At 42.6% G+C, this 23,518-nt stretch overlaps 1 protein-coding gene across 2 annotated transcripts in view; it reads left to right on the forward strand.

Annotated features, from left to right (window-relative positions):
* The first annotated feature begins 284 nt into the window (after positions 1–284).
* The window catches only part of GAS6 (growth arrest specific 6), a 39,744-nt gene continuing 16,510 nt past the window's right edge, over positions 285–23,518 (forward strand). For both annotated transcript variants that reach the window (XM_054271545.1, XM_054271546.1), the window contains exons 1-6: positions 285–365; positions 728–894; positions 14,645–14,669; positions 15,487–15,549; positions 20,015–20,137; positions 21,695–21,814. In XM_054271545.1, coding sequence (XP_054127520.1) covers positions 296–365; positions 728–894; positions 14,645–14,669; positions 15,487–15,549; positions 20,015–20,137; positions 21,695–21,814 — 568 coding nt within the window. In that variant the 5' untranslated portion in view covers positions 285–295. The remainder of the gene's footprint in view (positions 366–727; positions 895–14,644; positions 14,670–15,486; positions 15,550–20,014; positions 20,138–21,694; positions 21,815–23,518) is intronic.

The raw sequence follows: 23,518 nt of genomic DNA on the forward strand, positions 1-23,518 counted from the left end.
GCCCCTCGGCCCGGCTGCCCGTGACCGCCCCCGCCGCTCCCCGCGGCCGCTCCGGGCAGGTACGCGGGGCCGGGCCGGCGGCCGCTCCGCCGGGAGCCAGCGAGCGAGCGAGGTGTGTCCGCGAGCAGCGGCTCGGCGGTGCCTGGTGAGGATTGGGCAGGGCGGGCGAGCGGCTCCGCGGCTCCCCCGCCGGGCTCCGCGCCGCGCTCCCGCAGTAGCAGCGCGCCCGCCGCCCGCGCCGCTCCCGCTCCGCCGCTCCCGCCCCGGCCCCGGCCCCGGCCGCCGCCGCATCGCGATGCCGCATCCCGCGGCGCCCCTCGGGGCCGCCCTGCTGCTCGTCCTGCTGGCGGCGGACTCCTCGCAGAGTGAGTACCGCGGGGGGTTCGTGCCTCCCGCACACGCCGCCGAGCATCCCCGCCGCCCTGCGTGTGTGCGGGTGCGGGCTGTGCTGGCTGGGGTGCGGGGGATGCGCGGCTGCGGTGAGGGCGGCGGCGGGGTCAGGGAATGCCGTGAGGGGCCGCGCTGAGGCCGCGGGGACCCACGGGCGGCGCCCCGGGCACGGAGAGCGCTCGGTGGCCCCGAGGGGCGGTCTGGTGTGCGGGGCGGGGGTCGGGGGTCCGGGGCGATCCGGCGGGCTCAGCTGTTCACCGCTGCCTGTCCTTGCTCCCGCTCCTCTCCTGCTCCTCTGCTGCTCCCGGCCTCCCGCCGTGCCGGCTCGGCTGCCCAGCCGTGCTGCTGCGCGCCCCGGAAGCCGCCCAGTTCCTGCGGCACCGGCAGCGGCGGGCGTACCAGATCTTCGAGGAGACCAAGCAAGGACACCTGGAGAGGGAGTGCGTGGAGGAGCACTGCAGCAAGGAGGAGGCCCGGGAGGTGTTTGAGAATGACCCAGAGACGGTAAGGACGCGGAGGTTCGGGGGATTGTCCTGCTCTGCGCTCCCGCCCACCCTCTGCCCGCGGCTGGATGCCAGCTACCGGCACGGCTGGGAAAGGCGTCGGGAGGAGGAGGACCCCGGGCCATGAGGGGAACGGCTGGAAGGCACATTGTGCTCAGCCTGCACAAGGGCAGTGCCAGGTCTGTGCGGTCAGCAGCGTGTCTGTGAGCGTGCTCTGAGTGAGCAGCCCGGCCTGGCACCGGCTGGCGGGACTGCCACTGGAGAGTGGAAGGGTCCTGTTCACCCACGGTCCAAATCCATGAAGCAAGACCAGTGCAGCATAATGATACAGCTTCTCTGTCTGGATACCCTGCTCTTCCCTCCAGCTTCCCATCCCAGCTGTATTTAAAATCCCCTCAGTGTTGCAGCATATGTCACAACTGGGGCTTCTAAGACAAATGTCCTAACCACTCTTAAATCTGTGGGGGCCAATTCAGCTTGGTCAGCATTTAGAATCAGTAGGTTCAGGACCTGTCACTACAACAGCAGGAGGGCACATATATGGGAACGTGGTGCTGCTACACTTCTAGCACTGGATTCACACAGTTACAGACTGCACACCATGCACGGAGCTGTGCAGTCTTATCAAGGTTGACTTTCACTTCAGTCTTCTCACTTTGAGCAGCATGCAGATGCTTTACTAAGCTTGGCTTACTCCTCCAGCCACTTTACACTTCCTCTCAACACTGTTTTGGATAGGCTGTTCTCATTGCAAGGACTCTCTGGCATTGATTTAGCAGTGGGAAGCGGATTTTCTTGATGTTCAAACTGAAGCTCAGTTCTGCACAGCATGTTCCTGTTAATGGTATGATGCTCTAGGGAGAAGATAGGACAGAGGCAGGGAGAGAGAGAGAGAGTGAGCATGTGTGTGTGTACACAGAGGCACAAACCACAGGCAGGGGAGGCATTTAGCAGAGGAGATGTTTTATGCTTCAGTAGGACAAGTCTTGACACGTGTGCTTCATTGGCAGCCTCAGCACTGGATAGTGCAGTAGCTTGCTGTCACAAGACAGTAGTAAGCACAACAAAGCAAAGTGATGTGAGTTTGACCATCTTTATTTTCAAGATTAATATGGAACGCTTGCCCAGGTAGTGTTTAACGTTACACCTTTTGTATGTACCTGTAGTCACATCTGCATGTAGCAGTGTTTGCTTCTGTTCTGCAAAAACAGCTACTTCAGAATGTGGATAACTGTAATGGGGTGAGAGTGGCTGGCACAACTACAGTATTTGTGTTGAGTAATATAACTTTAAACTCAATATAAATATTCATCACTTAGCAGTGAGTACAGGGAAAACTCTGATGAGTGTGATTTTGTAGCCTTCTGGAACAAAGGTGATCTAAGGTCACTACTTTTACTAACTGGCTGCTGGCCAGGAAGGTAGCCAAAGGGGATATATTGATAGGTTAGTTTAAGGGTAGGATAGTGTACAAATATGTCAGGAGTTTTTAACAGTGTTTGGTACTGATTTTGTAAATTGTAAAGAATACACAGTTCTCCTACTGAAATGAAAATAGTGAAATCATTTTGCTTTAAAATCTTTTCACATGCAATAGAAATTCTTTAAGATGCCATCATACTTTCAGTGTGTTTTGTAGGACAATGCTGGCTTTCTGTTATTGCAAGTGATTTTGATTTTTGGTGCATTTACTTTGTTATGCTGCTAGGTTGCACTTTGTTCTGAAAACCTGAAGAAAGGCTAGATGGCTAGTGTCTGTGCCCCCTAACATGTCCTTCTACACCAGGACACTTAGATCTGCAGTGGTATGAGATCCCACCTTTTCTGAGACACAAACCTCCCAAGAGCTGTGAAGCTGCTTGTTAAGTGCAGTATGTCCTAGTCCTTGCATTACTTTGCTTCAATTTGATTGAGAAGCCAGTGTGCTGTAATATATCAGGGGGATTTCTGGCCTTTCCTCTCCCTTTTGCAATCAGTATGTGATGGGAAAGCAGCAGCTGCTGTTCAGTAGCAGCTTTCCAATGCATGGTGGCAGGGGTTATGTATGTGGGCTGCTGCTGCTCTGCACTAGAAGGCTTCACTGTTTTATAGTGCATAGGTGACTACTCTTTCAGCAGTAACTGGATTTCATGGACAGAGTATTAATTCACAATGGAAGTGTATTTTAAGCAGTAGGGAGCTGTTGTGCTGTCATTTGACTGATGCTGTGTTGTACATCCAGCCCCAGTGACTGACAAAAGAAGGAAGCTAGTTGAGACTTAGGAAAGCTAAAACCTATTGTGCACAGTACCAAGCTTTTTGAAGAATTACAGTCACTGCAGTCATGCTTCAGCATATTGCCAGGCTGCAGCTGATCCATGAGGGAAATTAAGAGATTGCTGTTGACAGATGAAGATTCCTCGTAGTTTAGGAAGGATGAAATTTCTGCATGTGCCTGCTGAACCTGGTCCCATGGATTAACTATTTAGGTTGTAGCAGAAAGAAGCCGCTACAGTACTTTTTGCCCTGTGCTGAGCTCTGTGAGGCAGGCAAGCCATGACAAACACAGCAGTGCAATCTGTCCTGTTGCATCTGCCAGGTTTTATGCTTTAAAGCACCAGATGAGCATCTATGTGGGCATTTGGCTGTTTTCTGTCCCACAGGATCAATGCTCTTGCAGCCTTGACAGCTGAAAGTTAGTTTCAGATTAGCTGATCAATCTTGATGCTTCTCAGTTAGCCTCAAGAAAGGCTTGTGATGTCAGACCAGAAGTGTTGTCCCTCTTCCCTTTTCCCCTCCATTAGATGCTAATGAAATGTATGAGTCTTCCTTACCAACCTTGCCATTCTTGACTATCCTGTGGTTGTGTGAGGAGAATTTGAAGGGTTAATTTTAAGACCTATGACCTAAAGATGTGATAGGAAATTGCATTAACTGGATCAATAAAACTGGATCAAAAAGTTCCAGAAGTTGAGGTAAGACAAAGCAAGGTTTTAACAGCTCATGTGATGCTTCCCATGCTTCCCATACCTTTATGCAGCCAATTCTAACATCTAGCCAAGAATTTTACAGAAAGATACCGATTTCCTGGACAGAGCAGTAAATGAAATGACATGTCACATACCTACACCAGAGCACCCTTCTTGTGGGCCTTCCATTGTTTCAATGATCAGCTTCCCATAACAACATCTGCAGGCAGCCAGCAGAAGATGCACAATCTCTGAAACCAGAATGTGGATTTTGCCATGTGTGAGATTACTTACATCAGCTGCTAAGAATAGTGTATCAGGCTGGGCCCAAGGGCCATTCATGTGCAGGGCAGTGCAGCTTTTGTCTTTTATGTTACGGAAAATATAAATATCAGCTCGCTCAGACTAGAGGAAGGAAGATCAATTGAAACATTTTTAGATTGTTTTTTTTTTAAGAGGCAGAGCAAAACTCAGTCTGTGCCACTTGTATGACTATACATGGTAAAAGCAAGTAGCCTGGATTAATGAGTCTTGCAGCCTACCTTTTTCATGAAGCTGATTATAGCATCCTTAAATATTACTGCAGAATTCTGGGATGGTTCCTGTTTTGTAATTTCATTTATGCTAGACGTGCCAAACAGAAAAATTAAAAGATAATATAGAGGTAAAAAAAAAAAGAAGGATAGGAAACATCTTGATGGGAGGTATGCAGACTGTTTCTAAATGTGATCTATTCAAAATACATGCTAGGTGTGATAGATGGGATGAAGTTGCAAAACATCTTGGATGCAGAGATAAGAATGTTATCTTATTTAAGATGTTGACAAGGCCTTATAAAAGCAGCACTGCAGAAATATTTGACCTTGGTATGCAGTCAAGGTATTACAGCTTGTTAAGTGACTGATAAACTGCTCTGGAATTTGGTTGACCCGTTCTAAAAATCTGGTCATCCAAGCATGTAAAACAAAGGGCAGAAGGGAGTGTAGATCCTGATCTTCTTAGAAACATTGCATTTCACTGAAGAAAAAAGTGTCCTTGTGCAAGGAGTTTCTCTGCTTTGAAAGGCTCAGCATAGGGAAGATGTTTGAATGCAGCTTCTTATCCTTTGGGACCACAGTGCAGCATCTGTCCCTGCACATCTTGCTTGCTGTTGTTACTGCTGAAGAATTACTGCTCTTCCTGCAGCTCACCTTAGAAATTGCTGTGCTGAATGCATTGAAAAGTGCTAGGCACACCAGAAACGCTGATGTAGGTCAGCCTGGCCACCTGTGTTTACTGTTTATGGGTTTGGCCCTCGGTAGAGCACTGTGCAAAGCCAGCTGGTTTCCATGTGCGTGCAGAATGCACATCTGATTCATAGGCAGACACGTGAAAATTCCACATTTTGAGGGACTTGCATCCAAAATGTTTTTTAAATCTACATCTTGTCAGATACACAAAACACTGGCAGAGAATCACAGCAGAACTTGGAGCTGAAGAGGAATCTACTCCACTGTCCCACTCGTGGCAAGGGCAGCAGTGACACCAGACCAAGTTTCTGGGGGCTTTTAGCAATCTTGTCTTGAAAATTACTGATCCTAACAAAACATCCAGCAATGTCAGCATTCTTTCTGCTAGGCTGGGTTTATTGAGAAGCTGAAATGAAGATGAAGCAATTTATAGGGTGTGGTAAGGGTCAGTTTGGTTGGTTTTCTTCTTGATGGCTCACTGGTTTTATTTTTTATGTGTTCCATAACCTGACATGGTCTTGATAACACAGATGAGCTTTGTCCATGGACTAGGGTCATCCAGACTTCATTCTGATCTTTTAGGAGGCATGCTTGTCAGGGAATGTTTAGATGTTATTTCTAAGAATAACAAGGTAGACACACGCTTGTAAATATTAATCAGTAAAGTATGAAGGCATGTAGAGGGAGGAGAGGAGTTACTGGGAAAGTAAAGCAGTGTAAAATTTCTTTGAGTAATTTAGTGAATGTTGTGTAGTCTAGACATGGAAAATACTGATATCATCTTTAGATACAGATGTCATCATCCCTGTATAGAATATTCCTTTAATAACTAGGCAAAAATCTGGTTTTATTTGCTGTGGCAGTTCTTCTCGATATACTGATTTGTTTTGACATTTTGGCAGAGCATGGAGAAAGGGCTAGATTTATAGCTGTATAAATTTCTTTATCTCTTCTTGTTGATGCAGAGAGAGAGAAGGAGTTATTGGAAAACTCTGTGTTGATGTTTTAACCTGCTTGGACTCAATACATGTAAGAATGGATTTCCAGGCACAGTGATACCTGCTTAATAGCCTCTGAGAAAGAAAATACAGGGATACTTAGACTTTTGTCTAGGAATGGGTTGAAGGAGAGAAAAAGGAAGTAAAAATCTGAGTGCCCAGGTGTATGCCACAGTGGCATCCCAGCCTGTTGGCATGAGATCCGTGTGTCCACCAGATGCACTCCCTGCCCTTTCTTTCCTTCTTCCTGTAGTTTGGTATAAAAGACAAGGGAACTTTGTACCAAAATCCAGTGGGTCTAACTGATCTGCAAGGCACAAGGATTGGGACTGTGGGCCTGGATGTACCCATCTCCTTTGCAGTACAGACACAGTATTTGTTGGCAGTGGTGGTGTTCAGTAACAGGAGGGTGACAAAACTACTCCTGCCTGCCTTAGGAGGCAGGTCAGGCATTTATTGGCTAAATGCTGCTTTATCAGAAGATTTTGAGAAGGGTGAGTGAAGTTTGCCATTGGTGGAAGCAGTCACAACTCCATCGTCTCTACTGGACTCATACCTGCCTGATCTGTATTAGTTTCCACTCATGGGAGAGCAGCCCAAAAATTCAGAATAGACCTGGAAATACTGACACACCACATCACAGACGTAGTGCATGCTAAATGTCCTGTGCAGCAGGAGGGGAGGAGCAAGAGAAGACAAAAGGGACTAATAATGTGCTGAGGGACTGTTTGAAGATAGGGTGGAATAAGATGCTAAGAATGACAAATTGAAAGGGGGGTTTATATTGGTTTCAAGATGGATGATAATGGAAAAAGTAGATGAAGTTAGGGTAAATCAGTTTTTTAGAGTAGTACCATAAGTAGCAATAAGTACATAAGAAGGGAAAAAAGTCAATTAAAAATTAAGAAAACAGTTTTGTGGCCATGAACTCGTCTCATTTTGTTTTTTAAACTAAAAACAAAATTAGCAGTCTACTGGGAATTAATATAATTTTTTAGTGCAGCTGCTTAAGAATCAGGTAAGAGAAACATTGAATGTGTATAAATTGGCAGCTGTGATTCATGTGTATTCCATACTCTGAGTGAGCTTAATGAATTACAAGCAGTGATTTTCCACTAAATATGAAGAACAAGGATGGAAGCATGACCACAGATTTAGAAGAAACTGAGAAGAAGCAGAGCAGCAAGGTTTACTTTTCCCCTCACATTGCTTTTCAAGCTTTGGTTTCACACTGAGGATCCAGCTGCTCTAGTAGAGATAAGCAACTCCTTTGCCTGTTCTTTTCACCCTCCTTGCACAGCAATTTGGGGGATTGCATGGACCAATTAAAGTAACTTAACCTAAAGAAAAGTAGCCTGCAGAGAAAAAATGGTAATTTTGCAGCTGGATTGGTTCCCCAGTCCAGTGGAGACTGGCACAATGGAAAGGACATCCTGAGTTAGGATGGGAAGGAAGGCCAGGTGCTGGAAGAGAAACAGAAATGGTTGTCAGAGATCAGCCTGTCAAAGCAATGAATGGACAATCAAGCCTTGAAGAATCTGATTGAAGTTTTTCAGCAGGTCTTCCTTCTGTATCTTTGCTTTAATCACAGTTTTGTTATGACTGCTGCTCTATAGGCTCCCCATATGTGTGTGAAATTTACTTATTGATGGGTTTGTGTTTTCTCTCTATTTCTTTGAGTATCAGCAGTGGGAACTAGAAGAAGAGCAAAGTTGGGAAGTAAGGAGGATACTCAGAGAGGGGAACAAGTGTTGGTGTTGTCTTCACTCTACACACCTGCCAGGACAGAAGGGTACACAAATGAAGAGATAAAAGGAGAACTGGTCATGCTTGCACTGCACAGAACCACATGTTCCTGGAAAGCAACCATATTTGGCTGATTCCTGGAACAGGGAGGTGTAGTTCAGTTCCAGAAAATATTTAGGACAAGAACGGAAAAGCAAAAGTTGCTTAATTATGAAAATAATGAACAGGGAAGTATGAGACCAGATTCTGTCACAAGAGTCTGGTATCATCTAAGATGTCACTTCCCTATTCCTTACTTGCCTGTGCCCTCTGAGAGTCTGAATCCTTAAATGCCTTAATGTGATTGAGTGCTGCTCGTGTGAGTTGCAGCCTCTGCAGATTAAGCAAGATCCAAAGAAACAGTGTGATTACATTATAAGGAGGGGGAAAACTAAAGTGGATAAAATGCCACAGAGCCCATGAGAGATCATAGATATTTAAATCATGTTTGATAGGATATATGACATGTTCTGTTTTAAATATGTATAAAATAATTACAGAGTGAATATAGACAGCCTTTTACTTATGTTACATGTTTTGTTTTCCTTAATTTGACTAAATTGTCTGAGCAAATGTTAGTTTACTACATACAAATACTGTAACTCTTGCAAAAGTAATGATTCAAACAAGCAACATTGAGTGAGATGACATTTGTCATCAAATTGAGATCTTGCACATTATTGCAGCTGGAGGGAAAGTAGCCTTTCAGTTCTGAAGCAGTGGAGGAAACCTCAAGGCATTTGTGATCAGATTTCTGTCAGAATAACTTAAAAGCACATGCAACCAATTGGAATCACACTACAAATTATTTTTGTTGAAGTATTTGGCACCAGTTATATCCATTTCATGCTGTTTACTGTGTAGTCAAACCCTGCCTCAGGCCACCTATAGAAATCATGTCTCCACGCCCCCTGCATCTTCACAAAATGTAAAGTCTCTGTGATATACATAAACATTTTTTTTGTCTTTTGTTTCTTTTCAGTAATTTTTTTTTCTCTCCTTTAATTATGCATTCCAATGGTGGGTTTTTCCTCATTGCAGAGAAACAGTTTTTGCTGAAGTGGCATCTCAGTAAGCTATTGGGAAACAATCTTGCTGTCCAGAACAGAGCCAAGGAAGTTATGACAATAGATGGGTTTTATTTCAGACTCAAGGATTCTGCAGAGGTACCAGTCTCTGTGGAAGATGTCATGCTGGAGAGTAGAGTCTTGGATGCTTCTGTTTTGGAAACTTCAACAACTTGGTGCCAGTCCCAGCTTTGTGCACCGGAATAGCTGGACAGTGTGAAGGGGATACTTGACAAATGGACAAAACAATCTAAAAGCCACCCTCAGCAACTGTAACTTGGGTGGTAGGAGATGAGACTTGGAGGCTGCTTTTGGATTGTAATGTGACCTACTTGCTTCTCTAACTCCTCACTTGCCAAATTGTGGGGAGAAGTTCTCTTTGCTCTTCATCTGGAGAATACAGATTGCCACAAAGCACAACAGGAAACACATTGCCCTGGCTGAGTGCTGGGTGCCTCATGATGAGAGGGAAAGCTTTGTGCAGGCAGCATGGCATTCATTTGAGCATAAATTCTGAAATTACTGATTCTATATATTTAAAATTCTGAATTGCAGAACTGCTTCATGCCCTGATACAGGAGGAAGGCCCATATTGTGCAGTGTGAGATTTGCTGTGCACCTAAAGTCTGGGGCTGAGTTTTAAAAAAAGGAGAGTTCTCAAGCATTGCTGAGATTTGCATTCTCAGGCTGTAACAGTTGAAAACTAGCAAACACTGAGTTACAGCCAGTTATGGTTGGAAGCAGTGATTTCTTCAAGGATAATGCAAGCCCCATAGTGTGGAAACATGAAGAACATTTATAAATGAGCTCTGGCCATGCCCAAGACAAACATTCAGTCCTGAAGGAAAGAGGAAAAGGGAAAGGGAGAGTCATTATGTGGAAATGAGGAAAGGGCATAATGTGGGAGTTGTTGCTACTCTCTTAGAGGTAACTAGGTAACTGAGAAAGTGCTTTTTAGAAATCACTGTTGCTAACACGAGTCGGTGAAATGCTCCAGTGTTAGTGACATTCCAGTCACAGAATCACAGACTGGCTGAGGTTGGCAGTGCCTCTGGAGGCCTTGTGGTCCATCCTCCTTGTCCAAGCAGGGCCACCAAGAGCCAGATGTCCAGAAACATGAGCAGCCTTCCTATGAACTACATCTTTTATTTGTGGCCTCTAGAGCTCAAACATGATTTTCATAAGATTCTGTGCCTTACAGTCTTACCTGACCTGTTACTCAAGCAAAATAAACAGAAGCAGTAAGCAGGCCCTTTTTTCTGAGGTGTCCAGTGTTACCAATTACTTTAAAGTAAAGCACCAGTGAGAACATTTTCCTGGTGTTGACAGGGTCATTGTTATGTTTTCAGAAGGGCTATTTTTGTACAGTGACTCATGTTAACGCCTGTTCTGATTTGGTGTTTTTCCATCTTCTCTAAAAACGCAGCAGGACTAATGCATACCTTGTATAATTACAGTAACTTCTGGATTTTACCACTGTGGACTTTGGCCATAGAGTTGAAAATAGATGGTGACCCCATCCCAGTGTAGGTTTCCTTTGGCAGGGAGGCTGACATAGGTGTTTCTGCCCCTTCCACTCCACAGCTGTGAATTCTTACCTTCGTGTTGCTGTTCTCCTCAGTTGTTTCAATGACAGGCATTGTGGGGGTGGCCCCAGTCAAACTGTTCTTATCATTTGGAAGGAAAAAAGCCAAAAATAAAAATGAACAACCTGGAGTTTTGGGGGGTTGTTTGCTTGGGTTAGTTTTTTTGAAGACACTTTTAAAATTATGCTCTTTTAGGTATCCAGACCAAGTGTTGTAGTAGCTGTTTTATCAGGGTAATAGTAAGCTCCAGCCGCAGGTGGGAGAGGAGCACCTTAGCCCCATGAACAGAATTCTTATGGCCATGCTTGGTGTCACTCTGCCTTGAAATAAAAGCATGCACTCTCAGATCTTGCAACACTGTTGTGGAAGCAAATAATTGCATTTAATGCATCAGAAGACTTGCTTCCAGTGTGTACATATATTCGTGTGAAATGGGTTGGGACTGTAGAGCTTAAATCTTTCTGTTAAAGCCCAGATCTGTCTCTTGGGCAGCAAGAGCAAGATCTCTGGAACTGAGCAGAAATAAGCAAGCCAGGACCTGCCTGGAGAGGCTGGCCTGGTGCCCTGCTTTCCGCCTCACTGAAAGGGTGGAGATGTGCACATCTCAGGCACTTCCCAGTCTCTCCTGTTCCTTCCTCTTTACCTGAGATCTCTGCTGAGCTGTGCTTTGGGTGGCACACGATGTGTAACTCATGGGTGACTTACAGCTCATACTACAAGTTTGACCTGTAGTGGCAGCAGATAAAAGATGTGATTTACAAAAGGACCATTCATGTTACCAGGCACCACAGGCTGCCAGTGTCCTGTAGCTTCTCCCATCCCAGCCATAACTGGTTGATAGGTAGAAGCCAGACAGACAGAAAGTTTGCTGGGTCACAAAGAAGAGAAGTGGAAATACATTTAAGTTTTCTTGGCAACACTCACAGAGGTTAGAATTTTGAGGCTACATTCATGATGTTTGGTCTCTTGTGGAGGTCAGAGCTTCTGCAGCCTTTGTCTACCTTTTGCCAGCACTGGGACATTACTGCTGGACAGAAGGATTAGAGAGCTTGGTGAGGTCAGTGTCTGTGCAGCAGCCTGTCCAGAGGATGTTTATGTCCAACATGTATGTGTTTATAGCTTTTTATTTAAAAAGCCAATTGCTCCTGCTTTTATTTTCAGCAGTAATTAGGAAGCAGATCTAAAGGGGAAGGGCTGACCACACTTAAATGTTGACCTTTTTTGTCAGAATCCAAGCTTTAAATTTAACACTTGCATAATTCTGTGGTGATTTTTGCCACCCTAGTGATAACAGTTAAATAACTTCCTGTGTTTTGATCCTGCGAACGGTGTGTGACTTTCTGGATGGTGAGAAGTTTATTGAGCCTGAAATTGAAAGTGGCTTGTTGAGAAATCAGCAAAATAGTAACAGAGAATCTTTGCCAACTCCTTCTTAGCAAGCCTCAAAGCATTTCTCTTGGCATTTTTTTAGGATCCTGAAAATACAATGGAACACTTCTAGTGGAAAGAAGATGAGTTGCACACTTTTAACAGGGACCTAACCCTGTGTAGGATTTTCATTTTCTTTGGCATCTGGGGGTCATTAAGCCTTAGTACATCACAGAAAACTGAAAAGACATTGAAGAGTTGAGTGTCACATGAGAAATAATGTGTATCTGTATCAAGTTAGGCACTCTTGAATTTTTAACTGAGAAAACTTCTCATTAGTGTTTTTTGAAAAGGGACTGCAGTTTAAGCAGGTTCCTTTTCTCAAGGTGTAAGATCATTCATCCTTCATTCTTGATCGGTCTTTTCTCTGAATGTAAATGCATTGTCATTGTTTTTACAGAAGCCCACTGTAAGAAATATTGATTATGGAAAGAAATGAAAAGCTAATCATACAAAAATGAGTCATGTTAAAGCCTGTGAGCACGTGTCTTTGTTTTAGAATAGTAATATCAGCAGGTTTTGTAAACCTGGAGAAGTGCTACTGATCAGCAAGTGCCTTTATATAACATAAGCAAATGAGAAAAACAGGGAAAGAAGAGCTAAATTTCTAGTAATAGCTTCCTGTTTAAATCACTTGGCTGCATACTCTGTGGAATGAAGCTTGTGGTGGTACAATGCCTTGGAGTTTCATTTATCTGCTGTTCAACTGGCATTGAATCAATACACAGTTTGAGTTTGGAAGTTATGTTTACAAAAGTAAATTCTGTACCACTTTTCAAGCACTCAACTCATTCATCAGAGGTCAAGGAGAAAATGCCTTTGCCACCACTGACATGGAGCAATTAGGCTGATAGCCATGAATATGAAAGCTCCTATTTATTGTCCTGTCAGTGCCAGAATAGTTGTTCTTGTCAGAGTCTGGATTATCCTGTTGGTGCTTAAATCTATCTGCACATTCTTGTGAAGTACCTGGAACAAAGGGGAAATAATGACAGAAATGTTTGGAATATTTTATTACATGCCCCTATCTTTTTCTCCTCAAGTGCTAGTTGAAGTTCAGATTGTGGTTATAGCACATATGAGCACCCATTTGAATATTTAGACTGCTTAGATTTGTTTTTATTTTGACTGCATTTTTTATGACTTGTCTTTTCCAAACTAAACCTTAAAAAAAAGGAGTGAGCAAGGACCATAGTGGGTTCTGAGCTCATCACTCTGATGACACATTTCATGCGGAAGAAACGTTTCAAAGCTCAGCCACAAAAGATGCCAAGAATATCACTCTCATATCAGAACTGAAAATTAACATTAGTGTAAGCTGCTGCTTCTACTTCTTTGCTGATGCTCTCATAATTTAGGCTGAATATTTACATGGTGCATTTCAGTAACTGGAGCATATTTGCCAGAAGCAATTGATTCTTCTGGTAAATGACAGCAGTGCAATTGATTGCACTGGACAGCCCAGATCAAACTGAACCATGGTGTGTGCCTGTCCCTGTTGTTTATACATGCCTGTATAGATCCAATCCAAACATCTGTAATAAGAGGAGAAGATAAAATAGTTTCTTCTCTTGCACATTGTATAGACCAATTTAATTTTGTAGAATGCAGGGTATTTACTGTCCCAATCTCACTGAATATAATGTTATATGGAAATTGATCCTCTTGCATAAAAGGAAATGATACTGTGCATATGCTTTCATAATTAGCTGAGAAATGGTTTATTAAAAAGAAATTAAGCACTGATACAATGCATAAGTTTTTCCTCATTCAATACCCCAATTACCATTTTTAACTGCACTTGAATTAGTGACATGTATTATGAAAACCAGCATGAAGGTGGAAAAAAATGCTTTTCTCCTGGCCATGAAGTTTTGTATTTTTTTAAGAATGCGATACAATTGTCAGCTTCAGCCAATCTCCCATTCTTCCAAGCAGCACAACTGCATTTTTCTGCTGTTTCCCTGTGTTGGTGCAAGCAGTCATGTGGCTTGCCAGGCCTCACCAGGCTGACTGTTCCAACATGCAAGGTTGGATTCACATCACATCAGCACAGTGATGCTGCTCTCACCGTATGGCTGCACTTTGTGGATGCAGAGTAGGGAACAGTAATGCCTGACCATGTGGAATGAGAGGAATGGCAATGCCCTTTGCAGCCTGGTTTTAGAGAAATGGATGTCAGTTATCCCCCCTCTTGCAAAGCATCATTGCTCCCTTCTTTGAGCACCCAGGATGTGATGTGTGGTACAGCAATGGGTGCTGGTTGAGTTGTAGGGTGCTCCTTGCAAGAGCAAAAAGTGCTTTCCTAGTGCCTGTGGTGCTCATGCCCTGCATCAGCAGAATGCCTTTGAGGAGGCACAGGGTGACTGAAGGGTCCTGTACTCTTCCCTCTGGGGTTTGTCCCAGATTCCAATTCTTTCCCCTACCTCATGCCATCAGCAGCAGCTTGGAGGGTGTCTTCATGCTCAGTCACTGACCAGATCAGCTGCCATCAAAAAATACCTTGAGACAAACTAATGTTGCTTTGCTTTTCAAATGACAAAATGCATGTTTAATACTCTGCTGCTTCTGGTTCTGAATAAAAGGAGATTAGGTGTTTGGAATTGTTAAATAACTGCCATACAAGAGCACTAAAGCAGCTCTTAAATAGCATGAAAATAGAAGCAAATACAATTCAATAAATCTGTGCTCTTTTTTCTCCCTTCTACAGGAATATTTTTACCCGAAATACTTGGGTGAGTTGCAGCTTTTATTTCCACTTTGTGGGAGTGCTGGTATGTGCCTAACACTGGAGCTTGTCACAGCTGAAGTCTCTGCTAAGACATGGAAATCTGATTGCAATAAACATGTATTTCTAACTTTTAAGATAGACTTTATGTTCCTTATTGTACTTTGGGGTGTGTGTTTTTACTTATGTGTACATTTGCAGACAGAGATGCTTTCTGTGTTTTCTGCATGTTGAAATCTTGATGTTGCATATATATCAGTGGCTTGTTATGAAATAATTTGTAGTTTTCTACCTTTTTCCCTCTTTAATGAAGTTAGTTTTTAACTAATCTCCTTTTATAAATGAGATTCTTTTTTAAAGAGAAAAGGAAAAGGAGATTTCTTTTTAAAAAAGAAACAGGTGCCATATTGAACTACTGGCTTATTCTATTGACTGTATCATAGTCATGGCATCATACTGTTTTCTATTTGTGTTAAAAATTATGTATTTAAGATTACAAATGCCACAGTGGGAGAAAAAAACATGTACTTTTTAGATATTTTAAGAAGTTTAGATCGTCAAATTGGAGTAGCTACTATCATAGTTTTAGAATCATAGTAGCATCTGGTTAAGTGATCATCTTTTTCAAATGGCTTTTAACTGTTGTACATCAAAGCTAAAAGATTTCAATGAACTTCAGAATTTCAAGGCATCTGGGAGATGATAATATTGGATAGATTTTGCATCCACCTTCCAAATCTTTGTAGGCCAGGTATCATTTTACGTGCTTTGAACAGCTGTCCTTCACCACTGCAACAATAACAATTTCATTTTCTGTTTTTCAGCTTGTATTCAGAAATATGGGTCGCCGTATACGAGAAATCCAGATTTCCTTACATGTGTTCATAGTAAGCATTTCTGGTTTTTATATTGTAGCTAAATGTTCTCTCATTCTACCTGAAGGTGTGGGACTAGCTCAGCCATCTCTGGTTTTGGTAGTATTTTAATACTGGTCTTCCTATTCTCCAGGCTTAAGATTCCATACCACTAAACAAAATCTTTCCCATTTTATAACCTAATGCCACCTTGCTGTCATGTTTTAGTGCTTTGATATTTTATGATGCAAGTTTCTTTCCCACCAGTTTCCCAAAGTTTGAATAACATGAGAAGTAGGAGGGACAAGAACTAGGAAGTGCCATAAGGCATAAGGTACACAGTGGTTGGCCCCTTGTTTTCTATTCCCTTGAATGCTAGCTTTGGCTCACTCCATTAAGGAACCTCAAGAAAAATTTAAAGTCAAACCAGGCTTGTGCCAGCCTTCTTTGCTTTGAGAGATCAGTTTAATGTATCATGTGACTATGCTTTGAATATTGCTACCTTTAAAACCTCAAATCAGTTTGGAAGCCAAACTGATAACTTTGTAGAGGGTGAAGGGGTTTTTTTTTGTCCTTCACTAACACTAGAGAAGAAAATTTAGTGAATTCTTCTAATACCTTTCTAGTTGCCTCTAGTCAACTTTTTACATTAATAAACTGCATTAAAACAACCTTTTTAAAGACTGAATTCCAAGGTTAATAAGTGATATGTGAAGAATTTCCCTCACATATTGCAGCAGTATCACTTATGGTTGTTGAGTCCTTTGAACTGGGACTTCTCAGGCCTGTGGTACCTGTGCTGGCTGCAGTATGCCAGCTTGTCCAAAGTGGGATGTGAGGCTGAATGTTTACATTTACTTGTGTGTGTGGCAGAGCAAAGAGGCAGGAGTTTCTGCTGAAAATGCTGATATCCACTGGGAACACGTGTTCCAAAGATCTAATCAGGGTCTCAGAAATGAGAGTCTAAAGGGTAGTGATGAAAAAACAGAAAAAAATAAAAGCTGAATAATTGTTTTTAGGGATTTCTGCCCATTGCAGATGCAGTGGTTTGGAAAGAAAATTATAATATTTTCCCCCATTAAAATATTAACAGGTTTTAAATGGCTGAGTTTTGGCTAGCCATCATCAGTTCACAGGAGCAGTAACAGAGAAGGAGCCTGAAGCGCGCTTGGAAGAGGGACAGGCTTCGTGCTTGGCCAGTGCTAGTGTGTCTCTTAATTTTTCACAGATGCTGCCAAAAGACTATGTAGCTCTATGGGTTTGTGCCTGCAAGACACTTCTAAACTTTGTTTCTTAACAGCCTTTCTCCTCTCAAAACAAGGCAGTGGAATGTTCTTTTAACCTGGTGTACAAAGCTACTGAACAGCCTGAGGGCTGGAGGGTGATTGACTGCACAAGTTTATACTGGAAATAAGGCAGAAATTTTAAGTATGACAGTGATTAGGCAGGTTAGATGGAATATGTGAGGATTCCTAATTTCATAAACTCATAAGATCAGGTTGCTACTAGGATTCCCCTCTAGATCCAGAAGAGTTGATACAGTGTGTAAATAGGTATTTCCATCATACGTGCCTACATGAGCAGTATTCCCATCAGAGTTAGCAGAGAGTTAATCTCCTCTGGTTCTAGAGGGATTTCCCCAGCCAAGCTGTGTCTGCTCTGAGGAGACCTGGGTCCCTCCACAGACTCTGTTTATTGTACTGTCTCCACTGACTGCAATGAGTATTTATAATTGCTTTGCAGATAGATGCTTACTTTATACATGGATACTGATACTTTCTCTGCATATCTGGGTCTTTTTCTAAAAGAGATCCTGCAGGTCATCTAGGGATTAAGGATTTGGTTCTGCAAGGCTTTGGAAAGTTCTGCAGGACTTTTGGGAAATGAATTGGCCTCAAAAAACTCAATGACATTTTTGTTAGGTCATATGTGCCTGCTTTTTACTATTAAGTTACTGAGTGTAATATTATCTGCAGCCTAGCATTTTATGAAGTTTCAATATGAACAACTTTTTGGGTATCAAAAAATAAGTTCACAGAACAAAGTAATGAACTGAAAATGACAGTCAGCAGGCATAAAAAAAGTCTTGTTTCCATGCAGATTTCAAAGATGGAATTGGTAGTTCTATTCTGTGTGTGCACTTGTGAGCTTCATAGGTGCTATCAGACATAGCTCAAAGCACATGAAAAGGTCATGTTCATCACTACTTTTAACAGCTTTACTAAAATCTGTCATGTAAATGAATGGAAACAAAAGCTCAGGTTTTTTCTTTTGCAATGATTTCAATCAGGAGCACCTTGTATGAAGCCAGCAGAATAACACAACTGTGAAGCCACCAGAAGAGTATAAGAGTGTGTCTTATGCTCTCAAACTCTTGTGATAAGGGGGAGAAAACAATCAGCACAGTGCTGATGTGATAGAAATCTCTGTGGTTGATATCCATGGATTATACCATGGGTTATTACCCTGCTGGGCATTGTTACTACCATGTGGCTCTGCAAGGCATGTCAGAATCCAGTTTGAAGGGAAGAAGCAGAAACTTGTGGATACACCAGATAAGTTGTGCATAACCCTGTTTATTTGATTTGCTTATCAAATGACTGAAAACACTGCCATATTTAGGAGGCTTGGTGGGTGCTGCTAAAAAAAAAAGAAAAATCCTTGTCTTACTGTACCTAAACCCTTCTGTTTCATGTAAACATTCTGATGTGTCTAGGACAAGGAACATCCAGGACAGGCTTGCTCTGTTGTGGCTCATTGCCACCTTAACCTGGCCTCTCCTTCCCCAGCTCCTCCCCTCCAGCAGTGTGTCAGCTGGGCAGGGATTTACTGGGAGGGGTTCTGGCAGGTGGATGTTAAGACAGCCCATGTAGCTGTGTTTTGTTTTGTGTGGCCTGGCCTCTGTGGCTGTGCCTTTGCCCCAGCTCTGCACAGCTGGAAGGTTTTGTCTGAACATCAGGAAATGCTTTTTCATTGTGAGAGTGAACCAGAACTGGCACAGGCTGCCCAGTGGAGTCACCATCCCTGGGATAATCAAAAGCCTTCTGGCCATGGTCCTGAGCTGCAGGTGGCCCTGCCTCAGCAGGGAGATGGCACAAGTGACCTCAGAGATGCCTGCCAACCTCAACCACCTGAGATTTAAATCCAAGACAGTCAGTGCAAACAAAAGTGCTGTTCAGTGCTTTATGAGACATCAACTGCAGCTGCTGCTGCCTGCACTCACAGAAGTGTTAAAGTTCTTTCAAAGTAGCTGGTCATGACAGTGACTTTCAGGATCACACAGAGGAAGCTAAGGAGAGACATGTAGCAGTATAGTAATCCTGACAAAAGCAGGAGTCTTAACTCTTCTCAGTTTGAGAAGTCTGATGGGGCTGCTAATCTACAAAGAGCTTTTCTCCTAAAAGCCTCCCTGTCATGTTTAGAATATCAAGAGTCCACACTGGACTCAGCAGAACCAGTGCATGGAAAGCTGTGCAGGTCTTTTCTGCTGCTGCTCACTCAGTGTGTACACACTGGGCACTTTCAAATGCTGGGAGGAGATATGTGAAAAGAAAGGCTCTTGAGCTTTTCAATCGGCAGAATGAGCTCCTGCACTGTTCCTTCTGGTTGAAGTTGTGGAAGCTGTTGCCACATTCATGTTTTTGAAGACCACCGATCTACAGCACTGGTGTTAAAAGGTTACTACTACCTGATAGCTACCAACTCATTTTTTGTGGAAACAAGGGTGTTGTCTCATCCTTCCTTTAGCCACCTCTATGAAGCACTGTCCCTGGGTGTTGTGCAGGTAAGTGGGTAGGTGAATTTGGACAGGTGACTACAGTTGGTGAGTGGCTACATGACTCTTAGATATTTATTCCTTCAGTCATTCCCAAAGTGTGGTGACTACTCCCCTTCTTCTTTCCAATGAAAAATGGCTTAAATGCTTCTTTTCAATGGCTTAAAAATCCCCATATGAACATTGTGTTCTTTGTAAACTGGATTAATGGTTTGCTATTCCTTGGTTGTTGTTATATGGGTATTCCTTTTTTATTTTCATTCTATGTAATAAAAAATTTCATTTAAAATAGCTGGAAATCTATCAGTCCTGGTTAAATCCTCAGTTTAACTACCTAAGGTGATTGAAAAGAGTACCCATCCTTTCTTGAGTATGTGAGTTGATACTGCTTTTTTTGTTTTTCTCAAAAATTAGTGAGAGTAGAAAAATAAGCTACTTTAAGTTATTTCTTTCAAGATATGTCCTTCAGATATGGGGGTGGTAGCTCACTCCCTTTTGCAATTAAGTGAATTCCACTGCATGTGCTCTGTAAAATTCCTGGCACAGCTTGTTTGGCATGTGAGCACTAAGAATCAGCTTATAGTTTTGCCAGGTGCAAGTATTTTTGAGTGATTCCCCAATACTGTTTAAGCTTCCCATCTTCTAATGAGAGTGAAACACCTTGTTGCCAGTGACTTCAATGTATTGTTTTGTTTTGGTTTTTTTATTCCTTGTGTAAATCAGATTTGCCAAACCAGTGTTCTCCCAATCCTTGTCACAAAGAAGGGACTGTCAAATGCGAGGATCTCAAGGGGGATTTCTATTGTGAATGCAAGCGTGGCTGGCAGGGAAAGAAATGTGAAAAAGGTAATTTGGTTTCATTATCTTTTATTCTTGTAACAAAGATATTTTGGGTTTTCCTGTATTCTCAAATGGTCACTGATGCTGTGCTGCACAATTCAAAAGTCACAGAACTGAACCAGGGTTACACATTGTTCATGTTTTTACCCTTCTGGGAAACAGGTAGTTTTTCACATCAACTTTTTTATATGACTCTAATGGAGCTCAGCTTGGTATTGGCTGTGTAATCCAAGAAGTTATGGCCCAACTTTCTGCTCCACCCCTCTGAAAGCAGCAGCAGAAATAGAGTAGTAGTGGCTTTTCAAGCAGAGCTGCATCAGCTGCTGCTGTGAACCCTGGTGTAACAGATCACAGACCACAGAGCCAGAGAAGCTGGCCCATCTTCCCATCTAGCATCCCTGCAGTGGGAACAGCAACTTCCAGCTGGCAAGTTGAGGTTTGAGTCTGATAACACACAGATTGATAAAATTAGTCTGTTGAAGCCTCCTTGCTAGTCTGACCTTATTCCATGTCCACTTAATTCCACATATTCCATTGGTGCATTTCCATCACCTCAAAAGAGAATTTCAGACAGAAACTATTCGTTCAAGAAGTTCCAGCTGCCCACAGAGTTTTCTCTACAAGTTATCTTCCCTCCTCTTGTTTTCTGGTTTCTTTGGTTCTTTTTCTTCTGCCTGCAAGGCTTCCTGTCAGGGCTACTGCTTCTTTGCTTGTCAATAGTAAGTAATGACTAGAATTGTATTCAGCCAGTCCAGAATTGTGGCAACAGCAGGAGATCCAAGCCTTTCCTTCTCATGTAAATATTGTGATGAGTTTATAGGATCACTCAGGCATCTTATTTAATCAATTCAGAAAGCAGATCAGTCTGCATCCAGTTGGCTTTGAGAGCTCAGGCTCTTATCAGTCTGAAGCATATTTCCTTATTTTATTATAAAATGCCATGACATGCTGTTCTACCCAGCAGCTAACTCTGGAGTCCCATACACAAGCAGGACATATTGAGCAGGTAGGGTAGATTGAGGGTGAAACTCAGGCTCTGCTGGATTTTACTGGCCTTTGCTGCCAATTTCAGTGGGGCACAGTTAAGCTTACAAATGTTCAGCAGGTTTGAACTTGGAAGTTCCTCTGTTCTCATGAGTTCTGTAATAGTAACAATATAGTGTTCCTATTTTATTTAAAGCTTTTGTCCTGAATTACTGGCCATAGCATAATTTTAGTACTTAGTTATGATATAAAATACATAAGTAGTTTGCTTCTGCAAACAAGTTTCTTTGCCTCCACAGTGACTAAAGATACTTTTATGTATTCTCAGAGCTGTGAAGGAGATACTATTCAGTTAGAGATCCTTCTCTCTCCCTTTTTTTTTTTTTTTGTAAGTTAAACAAACTTGAGCTTATACACATGAAGTGTTTGAAAGAAATCTTTGTGCTTTTTGTTATCACTTATTGCATCTGTAATACTGTTTCTTGTTTGATCTTTCTCCTTCCCAATGCCTCTTGCCCTGTGACTCTGTAGATTATTTACAGATGTGAACAGCTGACTGTGGACTTTCTTTTGATGTAGATATTGATGAATGCAGAATGCAGAACGGCGGCTGTAACCAGCTCTGCCTTAACAAGCTAGGCAGCTACCGGTGCTCGTGCTACAGTGGTTATGCTCTTAAAGATGGCAAAATATGTGAAGGTAAGCTTTGCTGGGACTCTCAGTTTGCTTCAGGGGGTTGCTTCATGACTTGTGTCTGTATTCTGGGGAGCTGGGCTGCCCTGAGCAGTCCTGCTCTGCTCCCTAGCCCAGCAGAATCTTGCTGGTAGCTCCTCTTAGCTTTACTGCACTGGGGTTTTGCTGGGTGCTCCAGCCAGCCTGCATGCCTGGGCTTGTCAGCAGTTGGACCATGATGCTCTCAAGAGCATAACAGAGGCGTGATTCATGGAGGATTTGTGGCTTGGATTGTGCTAAATTGGTTTAGTTGATCAGCCCTCATATCCTGACATTGCGAGGAGGAAGTGCTGGCCAGATGTGTTGTTATGATTCTTTCCAGTCTCACAGTGTTGTAGTATGTGAGCCATTTGTTTTTGTTTTGTGTGCTTCTTATTTTATTGTTTTAGATTTGTATGTGTGCAGCTGCTAATGAACTCAGATAGATACAGATGGCTAAATTCACTGCAACTCAATATTAATAGGTGTAGAAAGGCCCTGGTGAAGTTTGGCAGCTATTTTACATACCAGCTGAGAACAGAAAATGGGGACCTGAAGTTTCTGATTGAAACTGCTAAATGAATTTACATAACCAAAACTTAAGCAACTGAGATTTTAGAAGTGTTAAGAGACTGCATGCTGAGACAAACTCAGTAATTCAACAACAGGTGGCTGTTAAAGTTATGTTCATTTTATGAAAAAGATATATATGAAAATGAAAAAACAGGAATATGTCTCTTAGAGATGGATGTGGTGGCATATTTCTAAACAATTTGCATACATTATCTGAACAACTTACTAATGCTACCAGCAAAAAGGAAAAGAGCAAGATTTTGTTTCTATTTCACTTACACTCTAAAAAGTGATGACCGTATAGATTACATGGTTCCTAACAGGAGCAGCAACTTAGAAGAGCCAACTTCACTTTTGAATTGCCCTCTGGTGTCAGCCAGCATGGACAGGTGGCTGGCAAGGGGCTCACATATGTGTTTGTTTTGCTGTGTGTGTACATTTGTTCCATACCCTAGTACTGTCTCCTAGAGCACTGTGAGCACTGATATATAAGCATTCTGTAGCTTCAATGTGTGACCTTCCAGCTGTTGAGATTACTGTCAGGTGTGGTTATTGATAGCTCAGATTTATCATTGCATTTTGACTTCTTAAATGTTTGTTCCTGTCATTGTGGGCATACACACAAAAGTTCCCTCTTGCCTTGATTTGTAGGCTAAGCTACACAGAGTACTCAGCCAGTTCACTCATATGTGGGAAAATCAACAAGAGTCATGAGTAATTGCAGTTTTAACACATACTAGAAAGCAAAAGTAAATATTAAACTCTTAGTACACTGCAAATGTTTTGTCAACACTGGGATTTTGCAGGGTATTAGTTAACATGTGAGGAAAACAATCAGGTTTTTTCATGGACTTCCAGTTCCAGTTCATTGCCTGCCCTTATGGCAAAACCCCATGTCTCTCTGGCATGGCTTGTTCTCTGGGACAAATTGGGCTGCTTCAGTTCTCCCTTGCCACCAGCAGATTCAGATCTTAGCTTTGTAAATATATGAAAATGTATTGTTTGCTTGTCTGAGGACACAGAGCAGAAATGTCTGAAGTGCCATAGGCTGAGTGTTCCTTCAGCATTTTGGATAAGATTCATGCTGGCACTCCTAAGTTTCTGCCTGTTGCTTTTTTA

Source organism: Melozone crissalis, unplaced genomic scaffold (genome assembly GCF_028551555.1).
Source record: "Melozone crissalis strain CALT ecotype California unplaced genomic scaffold, PUWL_Pcris_2 ptg000013l_1, whole genome shotgun sequence".
NCBI lineage: Eukaryota > Metazoa > Chordata > Aves > Passeriformes > Passerellidae > Melozone > Melozone crissalis.